This window comes from Pieris rapae, chromosome 2, assembly GCF_905147795.1.
Source record: "Pieris rapae chromosome 2, ilPieRapa1.1, whole genome shotgun sequence".
NCBI classification, from domain to species: domain Eukaryota; kingdom Metazoa; phylum Arthropoda; class Insecta; order Lepidoptera; family Pieridae; genus Pieris; species Pieris rapae.
Window position 1 is genome coordinate 8,407,346 of NC_059510.1, and position 17,711 is coordinate 8,425,056.

The 17,711-nt window shown below is 31.9% G+C and overlaps 2 protein-coding genes across 5 annotated transcripts in view; one reads left to right on the forward strand and one right to left on the reverse strand.

Moving 5' to 3' along the window:
- The first annotated feature begins 170 nt into the window (after window positions 1–170).
- On the forward strand, window positions 171–4,650 carry LOC111002901. 2 transcript variants are annotated; one of them, XM_022273187.2, is made up of 5 exons: window positions 171–329; window positions 401–582; window positions 2,128–2,445; window positions 2,692–3,549; window positions 4,140–4,650. In XM_022273187.2, the coding sequence occupies exons 2-5, from the start codon at window positions 403–405 to the stop codon at window positions 4,287–4,289; spliced, it is 1,506 nt and encodes a 501-aa protein (XP_022128879.2). In that variant the 5' UTR covers window positions 171–329; window positions 401–402; the 3' UTR covers window positions 4,290–4,650. The 2 variants fall into 2 exon arrangements, with proteins under 2 accessions (XP_022128879.2, XP_022128880.2); XM_022273188.2 differs by having other exon boundaries at window positions 202–325.
- Window positions 4,651–5,579: 929 nt separating this feature from the next.
- Window positions 5,580–17,711, reverse strand: part of LOC111002886 (glycerol-3-phosphate acyltransferase 1, mitochondrial) — a 34,962-nt gene continuing 22,830 nt past the window's right edge. For all 3 annotated transcript variants that reach the window (XM_022273165.2, XM_022273164.2, XM_022273163.2), the window contains 12 exons: window positions 16,854–17,038; window positions 14,656–14,892; window positions 14,348–14,440; window positions 13,577–13,671; window positions 12,399–12,634; window positions 11,793–11,985; window positions 10,880–11,064; window positions 10,343–10,478; window positions 9,615–9,817; window positions 8,914–9,056; window positions 8,437–8,582; window positions 5,580–7,680 (listed from right to left, as the gene is read on the reverse strand). In XM_022273165.2, the coding sequence (XP_022128857.2) occupies window positions 7,502–7,680; window positions 8,437–8,582; window positions 8,914–9,056; window positions 9,615–9,817; window positions 10,343–10,478; window positions 10,880–11,064; window positions 11,793–11,985; window positions 12,399–12,634; window positions 13,577–13,671; window positions 14,348–14,440; window positions 14,656–14,892; window positions 16,854–17,038 (2,031 nt within the window). In that variant the 3' untranslated portion in view covers window positions 5,580–7,501. The remainder of the gene's footprint in view (window positions 7,681–8,436; window positions 8,583–8,913; window positions 9,057–9,614; window positions 9,818–10,342; window positions 10,479–10,879; window positions 11,065–11,792; window positions 11,986–12,398; window positions 12,635–13,576; window positions 13,672–14,347; window positions 14,441–14,655; window positions 14,893–16,853; window positions 17,039–17,711) is intronic.

Genomic DNA, 17,711 nt, shown 5'->3' on the forward strand with positions numbered 1-17,711 from the left:
TTTTATTCCAAAAAATGATAAACTTTAACTAAGTTATAGTACCTAAATGAAAGATAAATATCTAAATTTTAAAAACATCGTTCTGAATCGGATATAATGTCATCAAGTTTCAGTGCGCTGCAATATTACAATATTAACGTGGCAACATTCTACTTCGTTTTATCTTTTGCAAATTTTTTTATTGAAGGTACCTAAACCCTCAATTCAATTGTAGTAACATCTTTCTCCATCCTTCAGTCGGTAGCGTGATTTAGAGGCAAAGGTTTCTTTCATGAGATCTATTGTTCAAATCTATTATTCAAATTAACGTTTGAATTGTAATATAGTAGGTACGTTATATTCATTAAAAGTATAAAAGGGGCATAATTTTTGAAACTTTATTGTTTGATTTATTTTTCAGAAATGACGATGTCAACGTTGCATAAAAACGCAATAATAACAGGTAGTTTTGATTCATACTGCCTCCTTTGTGAAGTTCATTTAAAGGACAACGCGGAAGATCATATCCACGTGCCTGAGCATAAAGAAAATTTACAGAATTCCAACTATGTACAGAAGTATAAATTTCATCATATACGTAAAGTAAGTAATATATTGTTATTATATATTTTCATTTAAATAAAATAAAGTAGTTAAAAGATAACCAAGTACCTTTACCAATTCCAAAAATTTTGATTATCGGACTTTTATTATATTTTTTAGTGTTTATAAATTATTCTTTGTTTTAATGGAACTTGTTTAGTAGACAATGATATCTACACAGACCATTTTAAAAGATAAGACATAATATAACGCGTAATATTTTGAAACTTTTCACGCATACATTTTACGCAACGTAATATTTTGTAACGTTTCTCTTAAATGCTCCCATCTTATTAGTAATAGCATGATGTTATTTTAGGTTTATAATATAAATTGTAATCACACTACAAAATAAATTAATAAAAGCACTATTTAGATACAATTTTTTGACGTTAGAAACCAAAATTATGACGATTAAACAACGATATGTTTATAGCACCTTTATCTTAATTTAGAAAAAATATTAACCTCTCTCCATAGTAGCTTTTCATTTAAAACAAATACACAACTACCCGCAATACTCGTCGGGCGAGTTTGCTTATCTTGTCGAAGCCACGTACAAATTATTTGATGAAGTCTATTGGGTACGACGGTGTACAATTATTTAATCAATTACCGTCTAAAATTCGCAATAGCGCTTTTATTATTATTTTTTTAACAAATTCAAAAAGACATTAAAGATACATGTCAGTAGAATAAAATTGAGAAGGCTAATGGCGACGTGTATCTCGCTTGTAAATAAATATAAAGTTTCTCATGTAAATAAAATACTTTTTTGTTATGAGAAATAAAGTTATTTTCAACATAAACTTGTGTCGGGATTATGTAGATAATTTCATGTTAAAGTATCCCGTTCTCATCTATGTATAATAAAGCAATCACACCCACATGGTATAGGAACCGTAAGTTAATGAAGTAGTTATAACGCCCAAACTATTCCAATTCATTTTTGACCATCTGAGATAGACATCTTAATTCAAATATTTATTAAAGTTTGCCAATACCAATCGACGGATTGTAATAGCCATCTGTCGATACAAGCTATTCATGGTAGGTCGGATTGGTGTATGTGGATAGACCTTTGTATGAAAATGACAGTTCAACTTTACCAAAATCTTGTCTTAAGATTTTAACTTATACAAGTTTTTAAAATAATTAAAAAGCTGTTTGATAAGTTTTTTACATAGACATGTATATTTTAATATTATTTGTAAGGTTTTATTTACTTTATTTGGTTTTTGATTATCATATATGGGTGTAAGGAGCCAAGAGATTGCATTCTATCCGTCGCCAAAAATGGATTTTTTTTTCGTAGGGATTGGTTATTAGGATGCAGATAGCAGATCGATCGACTGTCACCGTCTGAGATTGTGGATTAATTATTGGGTTTAGGCGTAAAGTTACAATTGATTTTAGACTCATTTAGAGGACTAATAAACAAAAAAAAAGTGTAATTTATATTTAAATCATAATTATGATTAATCATAATTATGATTTAAATTTATGATTTTATGATTAATCAATTAATTGATTAAATAATTTCAGGTATTGAAAGGATACTATTGCGAATTCTGTAATATTCTCCTACCGACCTTAGTTAACATAGGTCTTCATGTTACATCCAAAAACCACGAACGTAAAGTAGGAATTGGACTTTTGAAAGAAGTAGATGGAGGCGTCACTGCTTTTGACCGGATGTTTATAGACAATCAGGCATGGAATGGTCTTATCGAAGACACAATTTGTTGCCTCTGCAGTGAAGAATTTAATGATAAATCTGTGCATTTAAAGCAGCCTTCGCATATTCTTCACCTCATTCAAAAAGATGTACACATGAAGGAACACGGAATTGTATACCGAAATGTAAGTTATACTGTTAAGTATATTTTGACTGTACGTTAAATACGTCGATCCTTATGTCATCAATTGTGTTTTTTCCTTAATAAGTAAACGTATTATAACAGTATTTTGCATACTTGATGATAAAGAATACAGTATTATAATAGAAATAAACTTTATGGCTCTGTATATAGAAAAAAACAAAATATAGTTTATGTTTAGCGCAAATCGCATTACCGCAATAATTATAATAATAATATTTTTTTTTAGGTTGATACCACTACCTTACATTGTATGGTTTGCAATATAATCTTAGCAATTAAGGACGGTGATTTACATTTTGATAGTACACCACATTTGGATCAATTTCGTAAAAGCTGTGAGCTCAAAAATAAATTAGACGAAAATTCGATAAAAACAAGAATTGACAAAATAATAAAACAGGAGGTAAAGCCGCCTGTAATTGAACATTCTACATGTGTTAAAAATAAAGAAACCGATGTCAAAAAGTGCACTGATAATAATAATAATAATAGCAAACATAATGACGTAATAAAAACTGAAGAAGACAAAAAAACGAATGCAGCCAAAACTAAACCAGAAGAAAGCAAAATAGAAGACGGACTGCGTCACCCATTCCAAGCTAAGGAAGAAGCAAAGTTACTTGCTAAAAAAAACAAAATCAAATATAAGTTCGCCAAACAAAGTGCTTACTGCTGCGTGTGCGATGTCACCATATCATCGTCTCTGAAAAGAATTAAAGAACACATAGAAGAAAGTAGTCATAAAAAAAATCTTCTAAGAAATGAAATGCCAGCGAATTGTAAGAAAGCTAATATTAAGATTGTTACAGTTCCTTATGGGATTTTCGTAAATTGCATTACGGAGTATGAAAGCGCGCTAATATCCGGACCATTTGGTAATTGGACTGTTCTAAATGAGGAGCTTTGTATAGAGTCTATAAGCCACTTATTGTTTACAGTAAATTGTTCATTAATACGATGTCAAGCATGTAAGGAAACAGTTGACATTTCAAATCTACAAACACACAAAGATAGTCACAGACATGTGAAAGCGATAATGTTTATTCCCGTGGTTATTACACTGAAAGGTGAATTCGTTAGAGAGGTAAGTACCCACTGCATATTAAAATATTTTGAAAATCTCGTATAGCAAATTTAAGTATAAGTTACAGGGACAGGTATATATACCCTATGCCCGAAACATGTTAGATCTTTAACTTTACTTGGTCAATATTTTATGCTTTCCTAATAAATTTTTATGAGTATGATACAGATACCGGTTAACTTCTTGAGCTTTTAACAAGGGAGTGGGAGAAAGTCTGCGCATTTGGACGCAGCGCGGGACACAAACGTCAAGTGTCAACTGATTTACCAATCACGCGATCGCTTCTGCGCATCCAACGTTGATAGAGTATATAACCATAGTCCGTCTAGTCTACGGCATCCAAGGACATTTGTTCAAGATGTGTGCCGGCATCTGTAACGAATTGAAAAAAATCACGTACTGAATACTGATATTTATTGACAAGGGTCGGTCACGTGCATCAACATAAGTAAACGTTAGCTGAATTCAAAGTGATAATATCGAGAATTAAAGTTTAAACGCACGACTTTACTCACCTAAATATGAAGTACAAAGCTAACACTGGCATAGTTTCTGTATATTATATTATGTAAGTTTTATTTAAATTTTAGATTCAAACTGGACTGTACCACTGTGGTTTCTGCAATCTAGTAGCTGGAGATTGGGAAAATTTAACAATGCATTTGGAATCAGACACACATCATAAAAGGAAACATCAATGTCATTTACAGCATGTCCTTTTGAAACGATTAGTTAACTAGACAGAAGATGACCAATTATTGTATTGAGCCAGTATATATATTTATATTTCTATTGTTATTTTAGATGTTGCTCCAAAACAAATAAATCTACTTTGTTTTGGAATATATATTTATTATATTCTTAATCTATTGTTGTGTTTTTCTATTCTAATTAATTGTATGCTACTAATTTGATTTCTTATTACTTCTTGCACTATATATAAATATGTTTGTTTAAAGAATTTACAAAAATGGTTGCAATTAAAGTTTTAGTATATTTATGTGAATGTTATGATTTATGAATAAGTACAATGTTGAAAATTATTTATGAATAGTGATTCTATTTTGTTATAAATTTTATAATAAAAATAAGAGTATATTACTATATTGTTTTGTTCTCATCCTAAATGAACTTTAATCCTAATAGAACTTTGTGACACCTAATATACAAATATTAAAAATAATGGTTAAGGTTTACAATTCAATACCTCGATTTTGAGGTCGGGGAGGAGGGATGGTGGAGGGTATACTTATCACCCCTAACTAATTTCAAGTACCAGAAACAGTTATTTCAATAAAAAAACCAAAACATAATACCTAACAATAACCGGGCCCATCGTCCTCGGTCATCCACATAAGCCGGTCGTTTACAAAGCATAGTTGACCAAGTTTAAAAAAATTCTAATAAAATCACGCACATTCACGAGAAAACAAAAGAAATCTAAAAAGTAACGGATTTTTAATGAATAATCCGCACTGTAACACTAACACACTGTACTGGCGGATCGTTTACAAATTTCTAATATTGCACAAAATATAGAAATTTTTTTTTAAATATTTAATTAGTTTAAATTACAACTCAAGCAGTATAAATTACTCCAAATCTCACGGAGTTGTTCGAATAAAGGTCCCCCGAGACTCCTACATACTCAGTATAATAAAATTCAAGGTATTAAATTATAAATCCAACCCTGTACCTATATATAAGTAATAAAAATAAAATAGCCAATAAACTCTTTAATTAGCGCCTCGAACCCGTCATCCCAAAAGTCGAGAAAAACCATGAGGCCATGGTGACACATTTGGGCACTCCTAAGTGGAGGCAATGCGGAGTAATACAGGGACCCAAAAAGAAGCTAATGATCGTCTTTCCTAGACCCTACAGCCACCAACCTTGCGTACCTTCTGCTGTTGAAGTGTGACCTAATATGTTTCAGACTTTGCAAAGAGGAGCATCCCAGCTCCTTTGAAAGGTGAAAGTTAGTTAACAATAAGAGTGCCTTTGGGAACATATTAAAAATAAAACGAAAATACTATTACAAAGTTTATTTGTTCTTACATGTCGTACAAAATATCTATTATATACATATAGGTTTCATACATTCTCCTAAACTGGTGGCCAAGATCCCTTGATTTTTCTAGTTTTATCTAGTATATAAATACTTTAATTTGACAATTACCGTGTTACCACCACTTACACGGCCAAGGCGTTCAAAAATTTGGTATTATACTTTAGTTCCAAATACATCTAGAGTAAAATGGTTATCATACAAAAATTTATTGTTCATATTCGACTTCCAGTCCTTTTATAATACCAAAGTATAGGTATCCAATCACTTTTTATATGATTAAAATTATATTATTAGATCTTTGATGTATATTTTTTTATTACAATCACAGATTTTTAGTAAACATAATCTATGTAGTAGAACATTGTTTATTATTTTATCAGTAGAAAATTTAATTGTTGTTAAAATAAATCTATTACATGCGATCCTGCGCATGACTTTTTTGTTAGAAAATAATAAACATATGATGTTGAAACTTTCTATGTTAAAAAAAGGGGTTCAGATGGTGATTTTATTTTAAATTTTTAATCGGTTTTTACTGTAGTCAATTATCATATTTAGGGTCTGTTTCACAATGTCCATATAAGTTCCAAATAAACTATTTATTACTTATTCGTAGGAAAAACAATACTGTTTCGTTTCACGAATGTCAAATGGCGCTATTCGTCGTGAAACATTTTTATATTACAACGTATTTGGAATGAAAAATTTATATATTGCATAGCTATTTGGTACTTTATCTATACATTGTGATCCCTTAATGGAGTAAAGGTGTAATATGTAAGGGATTATAAATACCCACAACAAATTCAAAATGGCTATAGAAAGTATGACCGGTTATAGAACCCACACCTTAATAAATTAACAAATAGCTTTTTATCTAATTAAAAATACTAATTGCTAACAAGAAATTCCCTAAACTGACATATTCTTATATGCAGGAAAAGTATAAACGAAAGAGAGAGATATATAAATCATTCAGTATTTTTTAATAGTTGATTTTTTTGGTTGGGAGTTAAAAATTATGCTATTTTATTAACTTTTTATCAGTTACTGAGATAAAAATGCGGATACGAACGAATCGAATAAAAAGGTCAAATTTCGAGTATAATATTACAATGAATTTCAATTACATTGTCAGAATTTCTAGGTATTGTCTGTGTCGTTTGTATAAAAACAGCAAAACTAAGAAATTTTTACAAAATATATCTGTTACAGAATTTTGTATCGTAGCGTAAAAAAATTGTCAAACTCAAGCTTTACCAGGCAAAAATTAAAAAAAGAAGCTAATTTTTTTTCTATTACTTTACTCTTATTTTTCTACGGTATTTTTAAATCCTTTGAAAGTGCATAAATTCAAGTAGTGTAGACAATGGAAAAATATGAACATGTATTTGTTTCATTGTGTCTTTAGTTCTTTAAACGTATTTTGACAGTTGGAAGAATGAGCGCTAATACTTGTCTCAGATCAAATACAAAACCCAATTGTTAGCTATGCTTAAAATTTAACTAAATTAAGCCTAATTGTTCTTTAACAAATTGTACTTTAATATGACTACTATAAAGCGCCATTTACATAGAAAGATATACTCTTTATAACATCGTGGACTTACTGCAGTATTGGTTACCATGGTTACCATTAAATCCACTTATTATAATAGGATTTACATTTAACAAAAGTACAATAACTAAATGTAAATGAGGCGTTACAGGAAGTCAATAGACGTTATTAGCGAAATTACTAATTGTCATATATTTTAATTAGGACTTTATTGCTTGGCGTTTAGGTGTATTTCACGTAATGTCAGTTGTACCACCAGAATTGGAATCATTCACTGTTACATAAATCCGCACTTCACTTATCACTTATACACTTATCACATATCACTTTCCTAATAAGGGCGTTTGCACATTAAACTTTTGCACTTGGTCTAGGATGCTTTGACCCGTGGGTTCGATAGGCCTTATCATCCTGATTTTGTTTTCAGTATACATGTCTATTACGCCGGATTGGCGCAACACACGCAAACAGTTGCGTATTGCGTCTGTTGATACCGCTTCACCTGAAAAAGTACAATGTCTTATATTGTCTTTGTTTTACGTAACATATGAACCTCATAATTGAAGTCGTCATACTGAGCTATTTCATATCCCCCATTTTGGTACAAATTATGCTTAAAATAAAATACTTATACGTATCGTAAATCTATATAGCAAGGAGTACGCGAGCGTTTTATTCCATATTATCTACAAACGGATATTTTGAAGGAAATAAGCAAAAAGAATGGATTGTTAACATAACCAAAAACGTACTGGCTGTTAGTACATAATGTTTACAGTTTTAATTTAAGATTGTCAAAAAATCAACATCGCGGCCATAGTTGACGTTATAGGCAATAAGACTCATTATAATAATATTAAATAGTTGACCTGATAATATGATGGCCTGATAATAGTTTTGCTCTTTCGCGAATTTTGTAAACGATTATGACATTCATAAGCATGCCCTAAGACGCATCTTAATTGAATAAATGAATTTCGATTTTGATTTTGAAATATTAAATAGATGATCTGACCACGATGGTCGGCGAGAGAAGCTATTTAATATGTACTATTTAACGTTCTAAATGGTATTTTATAAATACGTTTTAGAAAAAATTTCAGTGAAAAATTATTTTATGTACGTATCCCTGTATGTATGTATAATATATAAAAAAATTATTTGTATTAAATTTAACAAATATCAGCTTAAATAATAGCCTTGCTGATTTGTTCGACCTTTTTTGACAAATGAATGACAGATTTCTCTTAATACTCACCATACAACATTCTATTCTGTGTAAAATCTTCCGTGAGTTTGTCCAACGTCGCTGTAACCACATCTTTTTGAGACGCGTTTTTCAAACATTTTCCAGTCGCCGAATAGGCCTCCAATAGCGGCCTGAGTGTACGTAATAAACGCCGTCTGAAAATAGACCAGTTACTTTTACTTACAGAAATTCTATCGGTTATAAACAGGTTTACCATGTTATATTATCATAGTATCCTGCCGTTTTGCATACTTCGTCTGTATGTATTGTCATTTACTAAATGAGTAAATAACCTTATATTTAACTAGCCATATCAATTTTTTATATTTTTAACTATGGAAATTTTTTTATAATAAATAGTTTCGAAGACTGATCTGGTAAAGAGAGAATAAATATGCATTGCCTCATACTTTCATCCATATCCAAAAAGATAGAGAAGATAAAAATGTTTTTATAAACTTAAATAGCTCTAAAAAACCAAAGTACCTTTCCGTGATAGCCTCTGGTTTGTTTGAGATCCTGTACTTGATATTCCTGGTGGGGTCTGGTCGCTCCTCATCATCCATGTCTTCGTCTAATGTCTTTGCAAACCGCTGCGACCACCTCTGCTCATCCAGTAAATTGTCATTCTGGGAACAATTCGTTTAATATTTTTATCTATTGTTTCGTGATTTTTTTTTAAATTTCTTTACGTAACATTGTTATCAATTAACGGGACTTTGCGGTACGTGACGCCACATAACTGTAACTTTTAGGTCAAGTGATAGTCACATAATATTATTTAAAAGAAGAAAGAAAACGTATTTTGACTCGTGGATATATTTTGACACAACAATAAATATGTAAGTACGCACGATCTTTTAATTACTGTAATAATATTATTATTATTATCTTTCTATTACCAAAATGTATATATGGGGCAAATTTGACCCAATGGTTGTAGTGCGCCATGTTGAAATTCCGGTTTTGCTACAATGACTTTTTCTATATCGGTAAACGCTGAAACTACTTAATCAAATATAATACAATAATAATATCGGCCAAGTAGTTTTAGAGTAAAATCATAACAAACATTTCTACTACATAATAAAACATATCAAAATCAATGCCGTAGAAACATAGAAAAATTTTTGGAAATTCATTTCATCCCAAAGAACATTTCATAGAGAACCAATTATATAAGGTACCTGTATAGTACACAGAACATCGCTCTGCACCAATGAAGCCAAAGCGTCCTGTATTCTCTCCTCCGTGCGTTGACATGGAGCGTTCAGTATAAACTCATGTCCCATAATCCCGCAAAGTTCCAACGAACGCGTCATTAGCTCGTTGTGTCGTACGTACGCTGCGTCCGCGTCCGGTTCGGCGAGTATACTTTCCAGTGCCGTTACTATAAAAAGAAATAAATAAATCAATATTACAAAGAAGTAATTATTGGATGGAATATAAGAAAGAAATATAAAATTAAATTAACTGCGACAATCAAATGTGTATGAAATCGGTTGCTAAAAAGTCCATTCCATTGTGGAATTAGGTCTTTATTAGTGCATATCTGATACCTGATCTGTACTACTCGTAATTTTTGCTTATTGCAAACTCTAAAACTAGAATTACAATATGTTTATTATAAAGATTTTTTGTAACATTTATGTATACTACTACTAGTTTACTTTATTTTTTGTCATATATTTTATAAAATATAGTATATAACATATGCTGTAGATATACAATGTTAGATCTAGTAAACATTGATAAATATATTTATGAAGTTATTGCGTGTAAAATCTGCTACATACCCCACATAAATAAATATTTCAAATCCTAAATAATCCTATATAACGTACTGTCAAATAAATATGTTTATAAGAAAAAAACAAGGTGCCCTACAGGATGATTTAACTTTTTCAAAACTTACCAACTATAGCGGGTGCGGCATAATGTGCCACAACGGAATTAGCGTAGTAGGACAACTCAAGCGCAGCTGCCACAGAACATTGTGCTCGTACTCGGTTCTCGTCGCGGGATACTACACCGCGGCCCAACATGTCCATCTGTATCAGAAATATTTAAAGTCAAGATTTTTTTACAGGTGCCAGCCAAAAGCCGACATCCTGTTTGTTGAAAGTATCAAAATATAAAAAGGGTACAAGTGGCGCCACCTAGTGATGGTTGTGTCAAAGTGTATTACTGTGGTCTATTGTATCTGTGATGTATTTAAATAAATTAGTCGTTCTTTGTCACTGAAAGTGAGCGCGTTTCATTTGACGGTTTCATAGGTGAACTCGATAATCCTTCGGATTTTCGAACACCAAATTCGTCAGTATACGTCAACCAAAAATGAAAAATAAAATCATCTCACCTATAAAAGGACTTAAAGAAGTGGCGTTTATTACCTTTATAAAAAAAACAATAAATAGGATCAAAAGTACTAAGATAAATTAAAAAAGCTTACAGCATGTTTCAATACAGTCCTCGAGTCGCCCGCGTATCCGAGATCACGTCCTTCCCTCACGAGAGTACGCGATCTCGCCTCAAAACTATCGAGAAGTTGTTTCAATGTGCAGCCGGCCCTTTGTTCTGTTAGGAGGACGTACGCGACTACGTTCGTGCACATTAACGGTGTTGATACGGCTGCATCTATTCATTCAAAAAAATCGCTTTTAGTTATAAGGCCTAATAACTTTTTATTTTATTTATTTATTTATTAACACTTCGTTGCATTACATAAAAGGAAAATAAAATTAAACATTATTTAATAAAAAGCAATTGGTGGCCTTATCGCTTTAGAACGATTTCTTCTTTTTATATCCAAGTGAAAATCAATAAATAAATTCAAATAATTAGTGAACATTATTCCAATACCATTTTAAAATAGAAATTTAAAATTTAAATATGGTTCAAGCGATCATCTTCTCTTCTTATCCATCTACATATATGCATATATCTACACAATTACATATTAGATAGATTTTAGAAGGAATCGCTACATTGGTTTAGGTTTTGTTATGAATATATTTCAGGTCAATTAAACGGCGCTGTTTAATTAAAAGGCTAGGCTGTTAATTAAACGGCTGATTAAGCTGCGACATCAGGTCGTTCACTAAACCTATTATTAACATAACTTTAAAAAATATTGTTGGCTTATTGTTATAAATGATCTATGACCACTTTCTTTTTGGTATATCACAATCTCGTCCAGTTATGTCAAATATCAAACTTCATACAGTAATATTATTATCGTTTGAAACTAGGATGAGGAAACAACGATTTTCTTCTCAAAAGAAAAAAACTAGATAAATATGTAAATCGTATTTTTTTATAGAACAGTAAAAATCGTATTTAGAAGAAATAGTACTAAAACATACCATACACCAGATGCCTGCCAATAGCCTCTACCATCATCTTATGATCGGCACTGACATTGGCTCCATAGAAACTGCTGTGACTGTTAAGGATATGTCTGTCTATGTCCATCGTCAAATTGTTATTTGTTGGGGTAAGCGGCCTTTCTATAGCAGCCTTTAGGTGATTGTACTTTTGGAAGGACGTTACTAGCTCCTGAAATTCCATTCAATTTTTTAATTCAAGAAATAATTAAAATTCCAATAAAAATTTCCATCATATATTTACATATTATGTATAATGATTTGACAGCGCACGCCAGAATAGCTCGCAGAAGTCGCAGATGATAGATTTTTTCCTACTTACCCGATATTTTGAACAATTCACACAATAAATTTATACATTGTAGCCTATGTGTTATTCTGATGTATATCAATATTATAAAGTTTTATAACAATCCATTCGTTCGTTTTTACGTAAAAGAGTAACAAACATTCATCCATACCATACCAACTTTCACGTTTATAATAGGATTTTTTATAGTAGGATATAAAATTTATATATTTTAATTGGTAAAACAATGTCCAAATCAGAGTCATTTGGAAGTATTATTATTTAAAATTACATACCTTCAACGATATAGGCTGATTGAAATCCACTCTTATACTCCCATGATTAGTGTTCAAAGTGCTCCAAATTCCACGCAACGCCGACCAAAATGTCTCCATCTGCTTGGGCATACCCAGTTGCTCCCTCACGAAATTGCCATCCACCAATTTGTCATAATTCAAAGTAACCGGCACCAATAATGCATCGTCAATGGTACCCTCGAGGTAAGCTTCCAGGATAACTGATAGGATACCCGCTGAAATTGTTAAAAATTCCAATAAATATATATTTCTTAAAACTGGTCAAAATTAGTCGATGTTAATAATTAAATAATAAATATTTGGGAAATGGTTCAAATAAAGTAGTAATTTTTTTTTTTATTATATTTTTTTTTACTAAAGTTGATTAGGAAATTTCTTATCTCACCACATCCTTAAGTAAGCCGGAAAATATAAATAAGAACAGGAGTTAATATTATGATAATCGTACGAGATAAGACAATAACACAAATAAAAGTTATATATTTATCAAGGTGTCTATTACAAACACCGTCAACCAATACATAGTCAGGGAATGATGGAATTAACAGGAAATGATGATGATGATGATGTACTATATGTATGATGAGTACTCAGTGGAGCATTGTGATGATGAGACGCTAAAACGAAGTGAGTGTATGAGATTTCTGGTTGGGTAGTGGTTGTAATTTAAGCTAAAGCGTTAATTTTTATGGAATAAAGATATTTCGCCGACATATATAAAAAGTCTATACATGACTGTATGTCTGTCACCCAATTTTTGAAGTTATACTTTTATTGGCGCATTAAGGAAAAATTATTAAATTTTTTCAATGCGCGCGGACACCGTCACAAAAGACCGACACACTGAAGTAAGCATAGCCAACATTTTAAAATAAATTTGTAATATTTAAATGAACTTTAACTAGATAATGCGTTATAATTACTTTAAATGTTTTAAATGCCTTTTTTCAAATATTAGTGTCGTAGAATAAGATAAAAATAAAAATAGGGTAAATTTTTTTTAATAAGAGTTGTATCGTGTTACGCCAAGGAAGTATGTCTTTTAATGCTTACATAAGTACAGACATGTTCTACTATAGAACATTTTTTGTCACTAGGTTTATTTTTTAATTATATAATATTACAGTTTAATCAGCGTAACTTAAAAATCATAATACCTTTAGGTGCCTGCGGTTTTCCTGTCCTCGTCCGACCTCCCTCAATGAAGAACTCGAGGTTATTATTTGCTGCTAAGCTATTTAGTATATAAGCCCTGTAAAAAATACAAACAACATATGTTATGTAATGTTTAATTCTTTTCATATTATTTCACCTTTAAAAAACACGAAATTTTTGTTAACATATCATTATATGCTTGTGGAACAAGAAGTGTAAGGCACCATTCTAAGCATTTTTTTATATATTTGAAATTATTATATGTTATTCTAAGTAAGGGATAAAAAGATTGTTTATAAAAACAATGCCCCATACCCAAACGATTTGGCAGTATACGTATTAGGCTGGTTAACCCCGAACCCAATAATTAATCCACAATCTCATATGTATAGTCAATCGATCTCCTATCTGAATCCCAACAACCAAACCCTACGAAGACAATCAATTTTTGGCGACGGATAGAATGCAATCTCTTCGCTCTTAACACTCATATTTCATTGTCAATATAAACCAAATTAGTAAATAAAACCGTTCAAATAATATTAAAATATACATGTCTATATAAAACATATCATACAAAGGTCTCTCCACATACACCGATCTGATCCTACCATGGATAGTTTGAATCGACAGATATCTATTACACACACTTTTATCGATATTTGGATGAAGATGTCTATCTCAGATGGTCAAAAATAGATAGGTTGGGTTTGGGCGTAAAAGGTTAACTTTTTTGTTTTCTGTTATGCGTTTAAACAATTCAGTGTAGTTACCTAAGTGCTGATTTATAGATGGGGTCTTCGTGGTATTCTGAGCCGTCAACTCGCCGACGTATATAAAAAGCGCCACAACCGCGCAGAAACCACCTGAAAAAAAAACAATTTAAAAAATAATTGACTATCTTTTTACTTTTTTTTTTAATTGACTATATTTTAGAATGATTTAATATTTAACACCAAGAAAAACCTTTGCAGAAGATAGCGCTATGAAATTGCTATAATTGATATTGTACATAAATAAATTAGTTCACAAAAAATACCTTTAAATAGAATTTTATTAATTCTATACTTTTTATACTAACCCAAAGAAGGGTATCCTCATATTATCACCCGCAGCCACCAGCGGCGGCCTCAGGCCAGTCAGGTACAGCGTGAATGTGACCAGAATGTAATCAAAGTGGGATCTATGAAGAGGCACGAAGACGAGCGGTAGACCCGCAGCGTTTGCGCGGCGTAAACGCTCAACGCACGCCGCTCGGGTGCCGCAACCGCCGCCGGCGACGCGACGCACTGCTTTGTGGCATAACCACGCCACTAATCTAAAAAATATACACAAGTATTATTATAGGCACGTAAGTCTAGCGCTGGCCGATACGTGGAGGCGATTGCTGCGCATGTGTACTGTGGTGCGGGGGCCGGAATGCGACTGGAGAGCCAATCGACGCTCTTCATTCCGCTAGCCCCACTCAGGTACCTTATTTTTTACTTCTGCGCAATAATGGCCAGTGCTAGAGTTTCGTGCCGCTACTAATATTACAATTACGTGTGTTGCAACCAGCTGCGCATCATTTGATTTTGTTATGCGCGTGCGTTTGATAAACTCTTATCATTTTTCACTCATTTTCGATCGGTTCAAACGAAGACTTGATTGTGACACTAAATGATGGGACATTTCTTTTGATTATGATTGGTCAAATTCTCTACCATTTCTAAAACACGGCGCCATCGTTAAAAAACGTTATATAACAAGGCCATAGGTCGTTAACGAATAAAGTCCAAATAGTATGTATATTTTATTTATTTCATAATGATAAATATTACAAAATCACTTGAAACTAGTTAATGATATTCCGATTTAAATTGAACTATAAACGTTCTTATCGAAATCACGCTATGAAAGCCGTGATTTGCAATCATGTAAGACAAGGGCAAGGTTTTATCACACGAATTTTTGTCTTAATCATTTATATAAGCTTATCATACTGAGTACCATAATTGCGTTTCTGAGCCGGTAACTGTTGTTCTTGGATATAATTTTATTATTATTATTTATTAAAACCAGCGTAGATACATAATTGTTTATATGCACTGGTTTTAATCAATAATAATAAAACTATTACCAACAATTATATTCAATAGTCATCGAGTTTTTTTATTATTATTATTTCTTGTTATAATTTTATAATTATAATAATTATAGTAGGTATATTTCCTATGATTACAATTTAATTAAATATTGGCGTATTTAACGATAAACTTTAAATCGAAGGTTAATTTCCATATACACTGATACACTCTACATAGCATAACACCTATTATCAATAACGACTATTAAGTAATAAAAAGTTTTTAATTAATTGCGGAGCTGACTGTATACGTTATTTTCTCTCTTTATTGTCCTACCCCATAACAAATTCGACTGTATGCATTATACGTACCGAACTTTCTAAGAAATTCGTTTTTTTTGTATTGGGGTTGCTTGAATGCTTGTATGAATAAAATAAGTACGTCCAGCGAAAATAACAGACTATACGCCATAGCGTTCAAAACATAATTATGTGTTATGTAATTACTAGCACTAGTCTGAAAGAAACTTTTTTTATATCTAATACAGATATTTCTACTTTCCATATAGCGCCAACTCTTTGTAACGTCAAAATTTGCATAGTTTCTTGAGTGTTGTGATATACAGTTTACACAGTACTAGAAACAATCACAACAGCGTTGTCAAACATAAGAAGCAATATCATATAGGCAACGTTTTACATTTGAAAATGTTCAAAGTTCAAACATATGGTAGCGTACATACTTTAGTATGAATAGAATTGAAGTTTGCAAATATGTACTTGATTTTTGTTTATCTATTCCTGAATACTTTATATGTTATCGAAACAATATACATAAAGAATATTTAATAATACATGTATGAATATGACTATAGGTAGATGTAAACTAGGGACAGTAATTAAAATTGTAATTATTTCACGTTTAAGGATTTTAAAATAACTACAGATCCATCGAAAACTAAAAACTCTTTCACAGCCTTAGGCTTACTTAAATTATTCATTTACTAATTGGGCACTAAATAAATGAAATTGTTTTGGTCTTATATGTATATAAAGCGACGGATAGGAGGAGTCGGCCTACTCGCACAATAGCAGACGCAACAAAAAAATTTAATATAGTTCCCCCGTTCGCATTTTCAGGGTCTCTATATCACTATAAAGTATTGACGTACAACAAACAACGATCCCATTTATAATATTAGAATGTTTCTTACTTTAGCACATTAGTGGACATGGCCGAGCTGATGTCAAGAAGAACTTTCATAGCTTTCGCCTCAACTCGCTTTCTAACCGCCGCATAACTGGATTCCTTTTTAGTCTCTTCTTTTTTCTTTCCCGGATTCAACTCCTCCTTTATCGTCTCTTCTATTGCGTTTTGGAAACGCTCGTCTTTTACCACCTGTAAATCATCAAATTATTATCGTCTCAAAAAAAAATTATAGGCTAAACAAGCCTACAGGACGCCCAAAAAGGCAGATGTCGCAGCCCATACCCGATATTTGATGGAGGAGTATGCTCTTATTTGAACAATTGGAGGTTGGATCTTCCAGGGAAAACTCCCACCGGGAGTCGATTTATATTTCGCTCGTTCGCAATAGAAAATGTTTAGTGAAGCGGACTGTGCAACACTTCCAGCCATCAAGGTGATGTGGTTGAAATTTTTGAGTTAATACGGCTATTGCGATGCAGGAAGGATCAATAATTCTTCAAAACACACTTTGTGGCTACGCATGATATATGGATAAGAAGATAATAAATGTTTTACGCAATTAAAATAAAGTTGCAAGCATTTAATATCAGTACAGAATGTACTGAGCCCCGTATTTCAGCTAGCTTAATAAACTTTGACAAACTCTAGAGCGCTCAAGATAAGATTGTATTAAACTGTTATGGTTAGTAATAACAGGTCTGTCACGTTAACCAATCAGAAGTCAATAATGTGGAGGAAGGTTAGTGTACTGTTTCTCCAAGCTAAAGTAAGAATCCTCGATCAGTCTACAGACTAAGTCAATATAGCCTTAAAGGCTGGAAAAATTTCGTTAGTGCAAATTGTAGATGTCGCTACAGGTCGT

What these genes read in the sequence shown, in the direction of transcription:
- LOC111002901 (XM_022273187.2), top strand. Translation starts at nt 403, where the DNA reads ATGACGATGTCAACGTTGCATAAAAACGCAATAATAACAGGTAGTTTT. An exon ending in AATTTCATCATATACGTAAA is followed by an intron (nt 583 to 2,127) that starts GTAAGTAATATA and finishes AAATAATTTCAG; the next exon opens with GTATTGAAAGGATACTATTG. An exon ending in ACGGAATTGTATACCGAAAT is followed by an intron (nt 2,446 to 2,691) that starts GTAAGTTATACT and finishes ATTTTTTTTTAG; the next exon opens with GTTGATACCACTACCTTACA.